This window comes from Prinia subflava, chromosome 28, assembly GCF_021018805.1.
Source record: "Prinia subflava isolate CZ2003 ecotype Zambia chromosome 28, Cam_Psub_1.2, whole genome shotgun sequence".
Lineage (NCBI taxonomy): Eukaryota > Metazoa > Chordata > Aves > Passeriformes > Cisticolidae > Prinia > Prinia subflava.
The window spans coordinates 3414626-3433050 of NC_086274.1; the positions used below are offsets into that span (position 1 = coordinate 3414626).

The window sequence follows — 18425 nt, forward strand, 5'->3', positions numbered from 1 at the left end:
TAATTATTACAGTATAATTATTCTTGACCTTGTTGAGAAAACTACTACATTTAGCAGTTGTCCCTAGTTCAGAATAACCATCAGTCAGCAACAACTGAAGCACCAGTGTGTTATCAACATTATTCTGATGCTAAATCCAAAACACAACAGTACCATCTACTAAGAAGAAAGTTACTCCATCTCAGCCAAAAGCAAGACACCCTCATGATTTCTCCAGTCCTTGCACTGACAGCTGTTCACAAGCCCAGGCATCAGGCAGCCTGGTTTTTACCTATTCACATCAGGATTAGCTGAGTTTTCCCACAGAGCTGCAGAGGGCACGTGAGAAGATCTCTGCTGTGAGGCTCTGGAAGAAGATGCCAGCTGAGGTGCTGCTTTGTGTGTGGCCTGGAGGTCCACAACTGGCCTGACAAATATTTGCAGACCCAAAACCACTGGCTTGTGGCAGTGCTGCCCAGTAACTCAGACTACATTGGAGAGGCAGGACAGCTAAGCCTGGGTGTTAGGGTTGGCACAGTGTGCAGAAAATGGCACTTGTAATAGCAATACAATTGTAGCAAGCTGACAGACCTGTTATCAGCACCACGTTTACACAAAACTGCAATTAACTTTTTGTCTTTTCTACAAATTATGCCTCTCTGATTGCCTAGTTACTTTCTTGGGCCCCTAGTTACTTTCTTTGGATAGAGAGTCCACACCACAACCCACCCCCCTCCTCCCCACAAAAAAAATCCTGAAAACAAACAAGCAAACAAACAAAAATCCCAAAATCCAACCAAACAAGAAAAAAACAACAAAGCAAAGCAACCCTGACACAACCCTTTACAAACTTTTATTCCTCTTTGAAACCATTGCATTTTAGTGATGCCTGACTGGCAGAAGGCACAGTGGATCTGTATGCAAAGGTGTGTTCATTCTTGCTTCTCCCAGCACAGTGATATCAGCTTTGGCCGTATCAAATCACAGAGCAAACACAAATGTTCTGACAGCATCCACTGCTCATGGGAGATAGCAGAGATACACCTCCACAGCTACAGGTTAACATGACAAAGTACCCACAGCTGCCTGCAAAGAGGCGGGATGTTCCTGTTTCCATCATCCTTTAGCTCACAGTTCCCCTTTCCAGTGGTTCATTGGTCAGCAAGGCAATTCTGAATGACACTCTGTGTCTCTGCAGTGCGGCTTAGCTAAAGGTCTCAAGGCTGAAGTGTGAAATGACAGGAACATTTATCACAGGTTTCCACTACTGCACAAGAGCTCTCACTTTTTGCAGCTTAAAAAAAACACAAGTCACAGCACAGAAGCAAGTGTAACCACAGAGTTTGAGCATGAAAAGCCTTCTCAGGGGGCTAGTGTAGGACTGGTGGGGGAGAGGAGGTGTTTCTCTCTCACCGGAAAAAGTACTCAGATTTTCCACTTATAGTCAGGCTCTCCATGACCCCACAAAAGTGAACACAAGAACTGACCACTGAATGACAATATATAAACCCTGAGAAAGAGGGTGGCAGGAGACACTTTCTGCTCTGCCTGGACACAGAAGCCACAGCAATGAAGCTCCACACCGCGGCAATCCTGCTCCTCGTCTGCCTCAGCATCTTCACTGTGCACACAGTCAAAGGTAAGTTTGCAACTCCAGAGGAACACAGGAATTGCTCCACATTGCACCTGTGGCCTCCTGAGCAGGATGAATTGTTACAGACAGCTGATTTATAAGATAAAGCTCAAAATCCAGATGAAAACTGCAAGAAAGGCAGCTTCATGGGGGATTTCATTAGATGTCCTGCCAGATGGAGGTTAAGGAGGTTGATTTCTGCTTTAATATATGGGGAGATTCTGTGCCTGAAAGCAGTTAAAGGGTTTCTGTGCAATGTTCTCCCTCTTAAAATCAAAAAATCTTGAAGGCACAGTGTCTTTTAGTCTCACTGATGCCATACACTTGTGTGTACTATAGGTTAATAACACTTAATGAAAAATATTTCTTGAACAAGATGTACATTTTCCTTTTTCCAGATAGATTACTTCTATATGAATTCCATTGTATTAATTGTTATCTGTCTTTAACTATATAGCTTTAATCCCTCTAATACCTCTATTTTAAAGAGTTCTTCCAGTTCTATATCATATTCCCCCACTGTCTTGCTTCTAGACCAATCTTGTGGTACAAAGAGGGAAATTGTCAATGAGAAGTAAAAGGGGGAAGAACAGATTTGTATAGGATCTTCTTTCTTTTCACTGAATCATACAATTGAACATCATCTTTCAACCAATTATGAACACTGAGATGAGCCCTTTGTATTAGCCATGCTTTAAATAGGTTTGTCTGCAGTGCTGGTTAGGTCAGTAAGTTTTGCCTACAAGTACTGTGTGGAAACACCCTTTGCCACGCACATTCTTATCACAATTAGATTCACTCAAGCACATAAAAAAACCCCACACAAAACACTGACATGCAAGCCATATGCAAACCCACAAATACACGCTCAGAAAGACAGAGAAAAGGCATCCTCACAAAACCACACCAAAACCAAGCTGAGACCTGCTGAGCATTCACAGGACTACGAAGCTACACAATCTTTATGCTGATCCACTGCCTCTCCAGCTACATCCCACTACATTCTCCTATTCTCCTTGGTGACACTGCTCTTCATCCTGGCAGCTTCCTATCACGGGCTGCCAGTTTCCAGTGTCATTGTCCAGATTGAATAATTGGCCATAAGTATCACCGAGTCTGAAGAAGCACACCAAGATGGTCTACAAGAGAGAAAAAAGGACTAGAAAGAATGATAAAAAATATGAAATAGACCTAGAAATATAGGTGCAGAGGAGTTGGGGTTTGCTCCTAGCCTTAGAGAAGCTTTGCTGCTATTCCCTGCATCCATTCCCTGAAGACTGTGTAGTAGCAGAGGAAATATTTCCAGGACTAGTAACGATTGCTTGACTGTCTTAGAGCTCATTTAATGCCACATTTTGAAAAACAGTCTGAGGCAGTAAGAAATGTGTCATGAATCATTCAAATAACTATGTTGTGTTACTCATGACTAAAGCAAGATCAGAAGAGATATTCCTTCAGGCAAACAAAATCTCAGGAATTCACAGATCTGCCAGTAGCTGTGTACTAGCTGTCCCACACCATCTCCAAAGACTGATGTGTGTTTGTCTCAGCTATTCCAATTATTTCAAATAAAGAACATCTCACAGTTAGCGAGACTGTGTGCAGCAGGTTTTACATTTAGCAAGGTGCACCAGAACAGATCTTGGACTCTTAAGCCAATCACACTCTAAATTCTTTATAAAAAACCCCCACAGAGTAGGGCAGTGTTCTGTTTGTCTCCCTCATGCTTTCCCAAATCTGTCTTCCATGAGCAGGAGAAAACCAGAAACGGGCATACAGAGACCAAGCCTAATGTACGCCTGTGCTTCATCTCACCTAAATGAGCTCCTGTTTAGTTACCATCATCTAAGATAACTGCCCAGAAATTTTTATACCAATATGGTGATCCTCTTTTTTAATCACCACTGCATTTCTCTGAATTGTATCGAATCTTAGAGGACTGCAAGGATTAAGTAGCATCCAACTGCCTAAGAAATCAGAGTCATAGCTGGAGGATATAAGCATTTATTCTGCCAGATATATCTTCCTTTTTGTCAACTATTTTTGCTAATACTGCTTTTTAATGGGAGAGAAGTAGGCTTGCTTTCCTTTTCTTCACTTGGAAAATAGGAGGAATTACTGATACATATTCAAAAGATATGTGGAAATCCACCCATTAAAGTGTCAGTTCTAAATGCTCATGGGTACTTGCAGATGATGCAGACCTAATTATGAATGATGTCAAACTCTTCTACTACTATGGAAGCAGTGACTCCCTAGGGATAGACAACACTTTAGAGATGGCAGGATGCATCACAAAGAATAACTTAAGTTCTCTGGTATAACTGGTATTGTGGCTGTACACCATGAGACTCTCATGGCGTGACCACCACTATGAGTCTTTTGGAATTCCTAGTTTATTCAGCAATTATGGCTAAATATAAACAAAATATTTATTCCCTTTTCATTTATCTATTTTTCACTTCTAGGGAGTGCTAGCAGTCAGTCCATGCGCAAGTTCAATTGTGTAACTCTGTCTCCAAAGCAGCTGAACATCCGAAGCCTTGTGAGCTATGAAAAGCAGCAAGTACCAACAGATGCTATCATGTAAGTGTCCCATGCACCCTTCAGACTTCCTTATGCAAACAAAAAAACATCAAATAGAGAAGGGGCATCAGAACACAATTTGTGGCCCAACTCACTAAATCTGCCTAGTCCAGGTCACCCTTGCTGTTCTTCCATGGAGGAGTCACCTGGCAGCAGAGGGAGTGAGAGGGGAGGAGTGGGCCTCAGATCTGGGAGGTGTGTGCTGCTCAGGAATGATGGCAGGAAGCTCACTGACCAGCTCACATCTTTGTGCCCAGTGAGTGGGGAAAATTTCAGCAAGGGTGGAGCAGTCAGAGGCTCCATGCATGAACTGAGTCAAGAGAACAGATCATGTGAAGGAATATGGGGTACTTCTGAGTCCTGCTAGGAGCTGTGTTGGATTGTTTGAGCTCACAAGCATGCAATTTTATCACAACTGGGATCTGCTCCTGGGAGACAAATGTTCATTATGATTTAGCATAAAGTCCCAGAATAGCAGGTATACTTGATTTTTTAAATATCAGTTTATATGTGCATGACCATGCATGTTACCTATATCATAAATAATGAAATAATGTTCCTAACTGCTGTTATGCCAACTAATACTTACAAACTACAGGATCTAATATTGTTTTACCACATTTTTCCTCGTGTTCTGGATCAAAACCAAGAACAGCAGACCTGGGTTTAGAGACTGGGATTTAATGCCCAGCTTGTTTGTCTTCCTTTTTCCTATAGGTTTATCACTGCAGGAGGTATCAGGATCTGTGTAAGAGCTGATCAGAGATGGGTGCAGAATGCTATAAAGAGAATAGATGAAAGACGTGCTGCCAAACGCAAATAATCCAAGCATCTAAGGCCAACCAACTGGAAACATCATCAGTGCTGCAAATAACAAGGAAGAAACCTTTGCTATCTGCATTTATTTCCTATTTATTAAGTGCCATTAAAATTTTTGAACAAACACAAACTCACCAGAATCTATTCTTCACTGGTTGAATGCCTGCAGACTTCTTCATTTTTTGGTTGACCTCTATTAGTCTGTTTATTTTCTGAAATGCTTGCTAATATGTATTTAAAACTGAATGTAGATACCATCTCATCCTTGCTGTCCTGACCAGGATGGCATTTAATGTTGAATGAGTGATAGTTTCACATAGTGTAGGGAAGATGACCACCCACAGAGCTGGAAGAGCGCAGATCTCCATGCTGATGAAGATCAGAGCATTCTGCACTGAGTGCTGGTTTTAAGAAGGTGCTGGATAAGTTAGTAATTCACACCTATAAAACCTGTACACAAACTGGTTTCATACTTCAGGCTATCACCTGATCAGTGCCATATTCAGAAGATGATCCTTGAGTCTTCTATTTTTACACACAGTGCTGCACTATTAGCTCAGTTCACAAAGGTGTGTGAATGCTCTCACCAAGGGATGATGTGGAGTAATTCAGTGTAACTTAGTGAATGTAACCCTGCCAGGTGACTGAGAGACAGGATTTCAAAAGAGGGACTGTAAAAGTAATCTAAGCAGGGAGCTTTAAGTCAAAGCTTGAGTAAAAATAGGGCAGAATTTCAGTTGAAGCTAAAGTTTATTGAATTCTAAGCTGAAGTTAAGGTAAAAAGGAGTTGAAGCCATTGAAGTTAGATATTATTCTCACAGTACAGTGTTATATACTTGTTATAGCCCAAAGTAGGCCACAGCCCTAAACAGTCACAAGACTTTTCCCACAAACTACAGTCAGCTTATTGTTTGCATTATTCGGTAACCTTTACAAAATTACTTTGTTTTAAAGACCTTGATAGTTACATATGCAGCTCTCTTCCTAGTTTTTTTCACCTCTGTGATTGTTCTACACCACAGCCTGGTGGTGTACCTGGGCCTTGTACCCAACCAAGGCCAAGATACCTTGATTCAAAAGTTCCACCATGCTCCTCTTCATCTCTTATCTGTTCTTCTATATAACCCTGTTCAGTGTTGCCCTGGGGAAGCGTTATCCTACAAATGAAATCTGAAGTTACTCCAGTTTTGCCCTCATGTGAAACAAACCTGAAACAGCTGGTTTGCTTTTCCCGTTGCTTTTCTCTGAATAAGAACAAACCACATCTGGAATCTATATTTCACAAACTCATAGGAACTCCCTGCTCTAGAGAACTACGTACGTAGAAATGTCTTATCTTAAAACTGATACATGCTACTAACAGAAGGCTTTGGATTTTAATAAACTTACTATAAACTGAATCAAATGGCAAGTTTGGTTGCTTTATTATAATGCAGGTACTGCTGTTGCAGGTCCCAAGATGACAGCACAAATCTGAGAACTTATGGGCATGTTAGCTAGAGCTGACACTATTGCTAACTCATTATTCAGATGGCTTTGGAATGATCTGATTCCAAGCTTTGTACATCATATTTCAGCTCACATTTCAGAAAATATCCCTTCAAAAGTTTGAGTACTTCAAAAACAGAGTTCATACCATGCTCAGGTGGTCCCCACATTATCAGAAGCAGAAATGGAAGAGCTCTCTGCTCAGAGAGAGAAAAGATGGTATTTGAGGATCTTGAGGGGTAGAGGAGAGGTATAGGCAGAGGGGCTCCTAGAATAAATGTCCACTCATATTACCACACATATGCAGGCCACACTGCTTCTAAATTACAGGCTTTTCATCCTACAGAACCCCTTAGTGATACTTATGGAGCTACAGCTCTTCAAACTGCACTATAGAAATAAGACCAGACTACTCTTAACAGCCAGTCTTTACAGTTCCCTGCTTTGGTCAAGAATTTAGACAGAATTTGTCTCTCATGGCTCACATTTTATCAGAGCTCAGTCCTGTGTGGGGAAACAGATTTAGTTTTCACTATCCAGGACAGTTTTTTAAGCAGTGCTATTGCCAAAGCAGGGAAAAGAAGGATGATTGTATGTGGTACCCTACAGAACAGACCAAGGCAGGCTACTGAATCTCTGTTGTAGGAAGTTACGCAGCCTTACTCAAGTTCTCAATATCAACAAGACAAGAGAAAAATAGTTGTTGCTACAAACTTTGTAAGGAGAGCATTACAGGTAGAAAGAAATGCTGATGATAAGATGTTAACTGGAGTATGGCATTATATAAACTGTGTTCATTAATTTTGAATTGCTGCTCTCAAGGCCCCAGATCCTCATATTGTAGACAACAGAAACATTTCTGTTCCCTTCAGCATCACCAGAGTATTTGTAGGGTGCAAAACTAGGTCCCCTATAAAAGCATTTTTATGGTAAATGATTGCAGATAAATACTATCAATTCTGACAGATCAAATTCATCCAAGACTTTTGCAGGCAGAATTTTAATGCCTAGGATAATACTTAATAGTATCATATCCTGGAATGAGTCTTGCTAAAGTGAGTATAATTTTTTAAATTAGGACTCTCACAACCTGAGGATACATTAACCATCATATGGCAATTAATACTTCATATCTGTTCATCCTCATCAAAATTCATGGAATGATTAATAATTTTTAAGAGTGAATCATCCTACTTAGCAATTACTCCTTGTTTGTTATACCTTGCAAGATCTGCCAAGATCCTTGTACAGTCTTTGAGAGTTCATTACTGCTGGTGATCAGGGCTCTCAGTATCTCTTCCTACTTCAGCATTACAGTCCAGGAACTTCTCTGTCTTTCCCTTACTGTTCCTCACCCCAGTCCTTGCTGTGGTCCCAGCTGTGGTCCCAGCTGTGTGCTATTTTTGTCAACTCTAGCTGTGGCTAATGTGGAAGCTTATCTGTAATAGCACTGTTTCTCCCTAGCACTTTTCCCCAAGGCTCTCAAAAGAAAGAACAGAAAACATGACTAAACCTCCTTTTCATACACACAAGCACAAAAGCAAAGTGCAAAATGAAGAGCCAAAGTGCTGTTCTTGTGCTGGAGCCAAATAAGAACCATAGTCTTGGTCTTTCCAACATCCTCAGGAAACACATACAAAACAGCAAAACACACAAAACCCACTAAAAGCTAGGCTTAGGGACTAAAGTACACTCGAGGATTTGGGGCTATGGTTGGACTGATGTTCTTCCAGCTCCTGTCTGTCCAGCATTTCTTCTCCAAGTGAGGCAGAGAGCTGGGGACTCATGGTCACCACTTTCCTTCTTGCTCAACCTTTGCTAGATTGCAGCCAGTTTTCTCTGACTCCTTTTGTAATACCTTTGCACCACTTTGCCACAAAGAACTCTCCAAATACACATGGGCAGACCAGTGTGCATCAATATTTGAAACACATCAACCATATCCGTCCTGTCCCACACCACTTACGTTTCCACAGAGCCTCAGGAGATGCAGTCTGTTTGGATCTTTGGCACAGGGGAAAGGCAGCAGAGAGCACAGTGGACAAACCCTCAGCCTGTGTAAGTATTCACACCTTCCCTCACTTCAACAGAGGCACACACAGGGCAATTCCCCAACCCTTTGGGCACACTGGTTTTTTTGCACAAAAGCAGTAATTCTTCCTAGGCAACGACTTCCCGTAGCTGCTGCTGCATTCTTTTCACTACTTATTTATTATTAAGGAACTGGAAAGTCAAAGGTTTACAAAGACCACCAGCTTTCCTGGAAACTGCTAAAGCATCATTCTGTCCCTACTGCCAGTTAGGGGTATTCCTTGATTTATAGAGTTTTTTGGTTTTGTTTCGGCTTGGTTTTTTACATAACTTCTGACTACCTTTTTGTGCTTTGCTTTATGCTGGAGATTTTCATTGGCAGATCACCTATTTTAACAGAGTGCTGCTTGAGATCCTTCATGGGAAGGAGAAAATGGAGAAAGACTGGGTGCCTCTGTACATCAGTGATGCTATTCTGCCAAACATTGGTGCATGATACAACAAGCAAGACATGCTAATTTAGTAAACACCAATATTTTCTTCTCTCATGCCTGTGGAAAAATGCAGTGTGTGCATTTTGGAAAGCTAAACCTCATACTCTAAATTGGAAATTAATAGATTACTTAAACTATTGGGGTTTGCTACAGAAGATGCTAATTCAAATTCTATGGCAAGTGAGTAAAGAAAAAGTGAGAGGAAGGAAGGTAAAAATAGAAAAGGGGTGACAAGGAGCCATTTCAGCAGGAAGTGGTATAAGGTGATTGCCATTAAGTCCTTAATAAATCAGCCTTTTAGCAGCTCCTTGAGTTTTCATCTCTGCACTGCATGTGCATCAAGTCTGTCCTCACCTAAGGAAAAGAAGCTTAAAAGAAGTGCCATAAACCTGGAAGCCCTCAGCTATACTCTTCCACTAGCAAAGGTGTGGGTATGAACAAACTGAAAACATCTGAAATTACCGATCTGCAGATGCTTGTCAGTGAAATTCAGAACACGAATTTTAGCTAGGTACGATTTTTACAGCACTCTAAATCTCTCTACAGAGCGTTCTGTGATCAGCACTGTCACTGCTGCATGTCCCAGGGAACAGGTAACTCTAAGGGCAGTAGAACCTGGCTATTCCAAGGGCACCTCTGACTGCCTTTGCTGCCTGTGGGTGTCCATGGCCACAGTGACCCTTTCTCGTGCTGAGAGCTATTTCTGTCTGTCTTTTACCACCTCTTGCTACCTGTCCACCCACAACTTTTAGTTTGGTTAGAGAAGAAGGGAAGACACCTACCAAGACAACTCCTACAGACACTGCACAAAAGATTTAAAAAGTGTTCTACTGTTATGTCATGGTTTACCTTCCCTCCCATTTCCTCTTGGATGAAACAGTAAATAACTGCTCCAAACCAAGTATGGGATTGCAATTTAAATGAACCTTTTAATTTTGTGAGGCTCATTTGAGATATTTGCAGAGCATGTTCTGGTTCAAGGCCTGCATATAGGCTCTACTCTTGGATCTTTCAGAGGAACAACAGAAAAATGAGGGTGCACAGCAGGCTCCTTCCTGGAAAAGTTTTGGGTTTCCTTCCCATTTGTGTGGCTTAGAACAAAAGCATCTAGACCAAATTATTACATGTTCGTTATGCAAAGGAAGTGGCTGGTCCTGTCACCAAGGCACAAGGAAAGGACTCCAAAATTACAAGCTCACTTCCTGCTCTCCTAATGATTTATTTTTGTGAATTATCTGTCATTTCATTTGGGCTTAGTACTGTGTATTAATATTGCATATTTATTGCAGTAAGTCCTTAAAAACTCAAGGAAGAAAGCACCTCAAAAGCTATTTAGAAAAACTTGAAAAAAATCTGATAACTCTTTTGTTCCCTCTGGGTTTCTGGGCATTTTGGTTCCACTCTGGGGCTACAGTTTTCTCAAGAACCATGATTGTTATAAGATTAAGCACTAAGACTTGGAGTCTGAGAGATTGGTGTTGAAAAGAGTGATGGTAAGAGTGCATGAGAACATGAATGCACACAAGTTCAAGACAAGGTTTTTACAGGCTCCTCAGTGGGGAAAATACCTACTGTTTCCCACCCTCTGCTGTCTGGCATCCACTGTGTTGTCAGCTCTAACATGCCCACTTCTCTGAAGCCATTAGCAAATTACTCTGGTATTTCCCAGTGGAACAACATTGACTCACTCAAAACCTCTCAAGTGATAATTGCCCAGCACCTCTGGGTGCAATGTGAGAAGAAAATGAAGTGAAGAAAATGCTAGGGCTCAAATAAACCTCCAGGGTCAAAACCTGCCTGTAAACAAATCCTGAACGGGAATCGCCATGCAATGAGTTGCCAATTCACCTGGTACTATCCTTGGGGTGCTTTTCATGAGGTGCTGTCTGGTTCAGCAGTTTGATTTATAAAGGCCTTCTAGCATCAGCATCTCTCATGAGGGAGACCTGTCTGACCAGAAGGACCTGTTGTAATAATACCAAATGAGTTAAGCAACTAATCTGACAAAATAATGCAGCTCCATATTTCAAGATTTTTATTACACTAGAGAAAGTGAGGTGGTAATTACTTACTAGATACAGTTCATTGTATGATTATAAAAAATTTACTCTCAGGCAATTTTTTTATGGGCTCAGATTTAACTTTTAAAATGAAAAATCATTTTTAAAATGAAAAATCATCCAACTGAAAAAGAAAAGCTGGGGTAAACTTCATTCTTTAAACTCAAGTTGGCTGATTCCTCCCTATTTTGACTACTTGTAGCAAATGAAAATTACAAAAATCCATCTTTTAAACTAGAAACATAAGAAACGGTTATCATTCAGAAAATCTTGGAAGAAGCTTTGTGGCAACAGCTACAGGTTCTACTAGAACTATAGCCAGGTGGTATTTTCCATCGCAAAAACCATTTCAGAGCTCTCAGGACTTCAGATGACAGCCTGGAATTACATGAACATATCTGCAAACTCTTGCAGAGGTGATTTGCTTCGAAGCCCACAGACTTCCCTGTGGCTGCCTAACAGAGCCCCTATCCAGAAGCAAGATTCATGGGATGCCTTGTGATGGTTATGTTCTGTAGGAGAGAACACATCTTCCATGCTTTCCCTCAGCCAGCCCAAGCATGCTGTGGGATCAGCCTGGGCTCCCTAGAGTCAGGAGAAAGCACTAAACTGTGGACAAGCTCCACCCCACAGAAGGGATGTGTGATACCTTTCCTAGAGCTGCTTCTAGAAGTACCAGGGAGAGTAACCATTGACATACACAGCCATTATGATTGGGATACCTCATTTTCATTAATAACACTGGCCTTTCATTTGATATGTGATCTTGTTACTGGTCTGTCAGGCAGAAAGTGCCATTCTGTGCCTCTGTGGGGCCCTTTATGTACCACATTCAAAATGTAGACAGCACAATAAGCAGAAAAGTAGCTAAATTAAAACTGGCTAAAATTAAATGTATTTCAGAGAACTTCGGCCACAGCAGGATTTGAACAGGAAATGTCTTCACACAGCAGCAAGTGACAAGTAATGGACAGGAAAGACATAGTTCTTTGTCACCAGAATTTAAACCTTCTACATATGCCCAGTGCCCACTACTCTACTTCCATTTTTTGCCAAAACCAGGATCTTAAAAATTAACAATACATAAATTCAGTGAAATGAGGCTCGTTTTTCCACTTTCTTTTATGCCTGAACACAGAAGCCACAAGCAGTGAAACTCACACCTCACCATGCACATAGTGAGATGCAAATTTCCAGTCCAGTAGGAAGGAAGACAGGAATTCCCAACCACATTGCTCCTGCAGTCTGATGAGTTTAGAGTTCATTCTCACACAGAGCTGATTTCTCTGATCAAAACAGCAAGAAATTCTGTTGAAGGCACCTACAGCACAACTTGTCTAATGAAATATTCATCTTAGTGGTAGCCTTCCACCTTCAAGCAAAGGGACTTCCTGCACCTCAGAAATCTGTCCTGTCCTGTAACTGTAACATCTGGAAGCCATATATGTAATGTCTTTTAATATCATTGGTGCCTTATGGCAATTAGCTCCATGGGTAATGGCTTTTTATGAAGATTACCAAGCCAGTTTCAGATACAATCTTTCCCTTTTTGCCTTGCATACTTATATTTCACCTCTTATTTACTATTTTCTTATCTACATAGACCTCATCTTCTAGCAACCTCATTTATCAGTCTGCCAGCTTCCTGGCAATGTATCTTACCTTTTTGTTGGAATCTTATCTCACTGCTACATGTGTTATAGATGTGAGGATATACAAAATTTGTTGAATTTGGAAACAAAAAGAGCATTCAAGACAAATAGGTACAAGTGATTTATACAACAAAGTCTTATTCCTGGTTTGTGCAGTTAATACCTTTAGACCACCATTGCCTGCTATTTGCAGTGGTGATACAGCCTCAAATCCACAGACCACACCTGCTGCTGAAGCTTTCATGTGATGTGCGTAATAACAAACAGGAAAAAAGCCTTTTGTATAGACAGAGTAAAGCACAAAACCCCACACATTCACACAACATGGGAAAGCCAAACCAAAGGACACCTCTAACTTGTCCTGAAGTGATCCTTGCACTCTGACCTTACTGAGTAACTGGGTTTTCTGCCTCTGTTTTTGCTGCTGCTTATTCACAGTGTTTTCTTGAGGAGTTCTGTAGCTGATCTTCCTTGTTTGCAGCATTGTTAGTAGTTTTTCAGAACCAAATAATTCTGGTTTGGGGGAGGGATAATTCACTATAAACATTACCATGTGGGGAGAGAGGTGCAGGAGAAAGTCTAGAAAAATACCCTGAGGTTTTTTTGTTGCTAAGTACCAGGGCTATGCAGAGGTGACAAGGCTTAGAAGTGTAACCAAGGTAGCTAATAGTTCTGTTGACTAACATGCTAAAGAAGAGATTTTTGCCAAAAATTAAGTCAAAAAGAGAAAAAAGACATGCTATGTTGTGAGGATACTTTTGATGGAATTTGCTGTCAGAGGCAAGTTTGGTTTTTTTCTAAAAAGTCAGTGTTAAAGGCACAGCAGGCAGCAATAGCTCTTAAGAGGGAAAACAATTGCAAGGAGTAAAAAGAGGGCAGATGGATTGGTCCTGCCTTGAAAAGGGGAAATGGAAAGGGAACAACAGGGAAGGACAGTGGTGCCAAAGGAGTGTGGGAGGCAGAGGGCAAAAATACAAAAAATCAGAAAAGTGAATGACAGGAGGGAAAAAGGAGAAAAAAGAAATTGTATATGTGGCCCTTGGTGCTCATTTCATTGTCATGTCATTTAGAAGGCTGATTCCTGCAATGTGAGCTGAGAACACACTCACAGATTCTCTGAGTTTCCTGGTAAGAGCTGCCCAGACTCATCTCTGCCATAGTACATTCCCTCTGCAGAACACCCCTGTATGGGGAGGAGGGGAATAATGACTGGGATCACCATTACTTCCCTAGCACTCAGAACAAAGCTGTTGGTCTTCTCACATTTACACCTCATTCTTTTCAAAACCGCACCCCTGGGAGAATAGAGGATGGCTTCTATTTTTAGATACCCACCTTAAGACAGCCCAAGCTTCCCTTTGGAGCTGAGCTGCTGTGCATACACAAGTTACAGGTGCTGTACAATACTGGAAGTTAGCACCAAAAATAAAACTACTGCAGTTTATACACTTGGAGAAAAAGGAGCATAGATTTCATTCTATGTAAACATTGGTCTGTCTTTGGGAGAGCATTTTGAGTTGTTCCTGCCAGCAGTACCTAGTGCTGCTCCACAAACACACTTGTTTCCTAAGCACAAATAATGCTTTTTGCCAGGTACTTTTATCCTTTAGCTTAGTTACCCTTTCACCAACACTTCTCCAGCTATTTTCTGTATATGAGACCTCCCAGAGCAGTTCCCTGTTCTGCATGCAGAAACACCAACTGCTCAGATACTACACATGACCATAATTATATATATTCATAATATAGATAATTATCGTTATGTTCAATGTATGAACAGTTAATATTGCCGTCTGATTTTGTATGGGATGACAAATGTATTAAATTTGTGATGACAAATGGATTTTAAAGGTCCCATTAAAGCATTTATAGCAAATCTTGGCTTAAGAATCAGAAGTGCAATGGCAGCCTGGCCTGACTTCTCTTCTGCAGGTTCCTTACCCAGCACACCACAAGAGCTATGTGAGGGCTGATCTCCAGTGGGAGTAAGATGCCATGGAAATATCAGATGAAAGGTCAAAAAAAGACCTTCCAGGAGAGCAGTACCTGTCATTCTAAACAGACACAAAGGGCTAGACGAACACATTGAGGACTGCATTTTCCAGAGACCATGTCCACTTCTGATATTTGTCTTAAGATCACATTATCTTCCAGATGGATTCATAAGGCTCCATTAGCACCCCACTCCCATTCTCTGGCCCAGCTACAAGGCTTCCCTCAAATGCACCCTCAGGGCCATGATCCCTCCTAAACCAACTCCCAAGATCACCCACATTCCTGAAGTTCTACCCAATCCCAAAGGCACCCTGAGTGCCACAGTCACTCTTAAACCCACTCATAAGTGACAGAATAAACCTCCAGCAAGTGACTAAACAGGGCACCAAATACAGCAAGGAACAGCAAAGTCACAGACCACTTCAAATTGTAAATCACCAGGCACCAAGGAAGACTCTGAAATAACATGGGCTCCATTCAGCCCTGTACCTCTGCTTGTTTTCTGGGAATTAACAACTACGTGAGGTTCAGAGCCAGCTGTAACCACATCATGTGAGGAGGGGTGTGTCTATCAAACTGGCCATTGCTAATTAGATGGAAAAATGGGGTTTGAGCTCTCTGAGCCTCCAGAATACTTTGAGTTAATCCAAGCTCATTGAAAAAACCAAAACAGCTCCTTGAAGCCACAAAATTATATTATTTCACTCCAGCAAGGAATCCTGCTCATACAACTGAAGATGACATTTTATAGCTGAGATTTTGCTGAAACTCTAAAAAAAAAGTCTCAGGTAGACCAACACATTTTGCAAATTTGTTTTTACCTTGGCAAACTATTGGGTTGGTAATATGAACAGTAAATCCCACAAAAGTCCTGAAAGGTTTAGTTGTTTCATCTGTCTACATTAGTATTTATAGTTCATATTTAAATTTTAAAATAATATTTACCTTTCAATTTTTATTGTTTTAAAGTTTAATACAATATTTATAGATAATATAACTTATAAAATAGGCTTAAATGTTTGCAAATTAAATAAATTACAAAGACTGATTTCCTGGAAAATGAAATAAAATTTGTTTTTATAAAAAAGTTTGCATTTTGGTCTAATTTGAGACCAAACGAGGAATGAGTACTCTTGGAAACCCCCATAAATTCTGGCATTGATCATGATAATATAGTGTGGGATGAGGTGCTAAACATATTAGCTGTTACAACTAAGGAGAAATATGTGAGAAGTCTGAAATCTGTCTGAGGAACCAAATAAGTTCCAGTAATTCACTTTACACTTACCTGTCAGTAATTAGTCCAACTTAACTCATACCAAGTAATTACAGAGCATTTTAGAGGGCAAATACTCAAATGCTCTCTGTGGACAGATAGCCCAGGGTTACAGAAATTGTGTTCTGATTCATTTTTAAAGCCACTTGACATTTACACCTATGACAAAGTTGTGGGCTGGCAAAATGGGGCTAATGGGAGGGAAAATACAGAATAGGGAAGCCACAATGAACAAAAGGTTGTTGGGGAAGGTCCAACAAAACCTCATTTTTACTCAGATAACAACTGTGGAAATTGTCTCACTTGCTTCAGTGTTCACAACGTCATGATGCCCACCAAGCACTGCCCTCAGAAAAAACCCACAGACACCATCTTCACAGAAGAGCAGGGAAAGGAGACAGAAGACAATTAACTGCATGTCTGAATCCTAGCTTAATGCAGTAAAGGATTATTTATGACCACCTGCCACCCAGCCACCTGCCATACCTTTCAGCAAATGTTTAAGAGCTGCACAGGGTATATACATGGCTGCTTTGAACTGGCTGTAACATAATTAGCTCAGAGAACTCAGTAAACAAAATTAGAAAGGACACCCTAAAAACTAGAAGTTTGCAATTCTAGGAGTCAAAGAGCATGTCTTTTATAAATCAACTAAGCTACAACTTTTTCCTTACAACTTTGAAAAAGCTGCTAAATGTACTAAGATCCTTTGAGGAATCTAAACTCCCTTTATATATAGAACAGCATTAAAGGAGGGGTGGGCAGTCTGTCTTACTCTAGTCTAAGCCCACCATCAGATAAAGACCCCTGGAGTAGAACATTACCTCAGTTTACTAAAAGTTTGCAGCCTATTACTAGAGTTTCTCCCCTCTCTCTTTTATTATTTCAGATTAAATTTGCCATGGACAGTACCTACCTACCCTCAATGTTCCAAAATAAACAAAAGAAGTCCTGTCCTGTACTTCTTCTGGAATAAGCAGTGATGCTTCTAAGGGCTCCACAAAGGCTCCCTTTCTGCCAGACTATCCCCACCAACCTGCTGCCATCTGGGGCTTGCTCTTCTTACCCACAGAGCTGGCCTCACAGGCAGCACTGAAGGAGGAGGGAGGCTGGTGAGAGCTTGCCAGAGTACAGTGAACACAGGCAAAAAACTCTCATCTTCCAAGTCTCCTAACATTCTTAAAAATGCTGCCAGACCTTCTTTTTTAAAATGTAGATAGTACAGACAAACCACACAGTCCTGTTTATTTCTCTAATTCTTGTCTGACAATTCAGCTGTGATTTCAGGTCCTTCTGGCTATTCATTTGTTGTGATTTTTCACTTGGCAAACACAAGTCATGGCTCCTTTCTCAGTGATGTGACAGACAAGTATTGCTGGTTCTCTTACAGTCAAGTAGTAAACAGATCCAGACACACTCAGTCCAGCAGCACCATGCCATCACTATCCTTTGACTCAGGGAAAATTATTCCTTTTGATGCCAGCAGCAATTTAACAGAACACAGATGGAGGACATGAAGAATTTGGCCCAGTAGCTTTGACTGACAAAAATCGTGCTTGCTTTAGCTGTTTACTCCCATAGGAATTATTTTGGTGTTGAAAAAGTGGGTTAATGGAAAGCTGGAAGGCTTTGGAAGAGCTGATTCAAATCCGATAGGGGGAGGGGGGAGCAGGCGGGTGGTGTGTGTTAATTTGAGATTGTTCAGACCAACTAACCTTTAGGTCCTTTTCTCTGCCAAGTTCTCTCCTGGATTTATTCAGCACTGTATGAATTACTGCCTTTCTGCTTCTGCTCCTGGGAGGTCGGCAACCAGTGCAGCACAAGATTCATAACATCCCCCTTCCAAGACTCCAAACACAAGCTGGTACAGAGTGGAGTCAGTGATCCTCCACATACAGCTAGGTAAGACAAGAAGGCAAAAGGACTGCCAAGAATGAAATAATACTGTATGAGACTGCATTTTTATGTGAGCTGCTCCATCTCTCTTTCCTGGCCTTGGATCAAATCAGCTAGAGTTACAGAGCTAACTGTAATCCTGTTATAAACCCCTTCCAGACAGGCAAAGGAATGTCCCTCCTTGCTGTAGGCAGGATTCTTCGATGCAAGACAAATGCTGTATTAACTTTTGATTTACTTGATGGAGATATTCCTGCAGTTTAAACTCACACAGGTTACAAAATTATCTGTTAAATGGCTTTGTTTTTAATTCTGAAAACATTTGTCTAACTGATTTTAAATTAAAAGGTTTCAAGAAGAAAGTCCAAGCACCCAAACAGATGGCTGCAGGCATACTCCACCACTTGGAACAGCTAGTGAAGCTCAGCCTTGCTAGGGAAGGCACAGTGACTCTTTGGGTCTCCTGTGTTTCTCTGAGATGCAGAGTTCTTTCGTCAGGGTCTTTACAAAGCTACT

General features: G+C 41.0%; 1 protein-coding gene across 1 annotated transcript; it reads left to right on the top strand.

The window, feature by feature from the left end:
* Window positions 1-331: 331 nt before the first annotated feature.
* Window positions 332-6379, top strand: LOC134562521 (lymphotactin-like). The gene is made up of 3 exons (XM_063419949.1): window positions 332-1618; window positions 4081-4198; window positions 4916-6379. The coding sequence occupies exons 1-3, from the start codon at window positions 1549-1551 to the stop codon at window positions 5019-5021; spliced, it is 294 nt and encodes a 97-aa protein (XP_063276019.1). The 5' UTR covers window positions 332-1548; the 3' UTR covers window positions 5022-6379.
* Window positions 6380-18425: the final 12046 nt, after the last annotated feature.

Coding starts and splice junctions, on each gene's coding strand:
- LOC134562521 (XM_063419949.1), top strand. CDS start 1,549: ATGAAGCTCCACACCGCGGCAATCCTGCTCCTCGTCTGCCTCAGCATC. Junction 1,619..4,080: donor CACTGTGCACACAGTCAAAG/GTAAGTTTGCAA, acceptor TTTCACTTCTAG/GGAGTGCTAGCAGTCAGTCC. Junction 4,199..4,915: donor GTACCAACAGATGCTATCAT/GTAAGTGTCCCA, acceptor TTTTTCCTATAG/GTTTATCACTGCAGGAGGTA.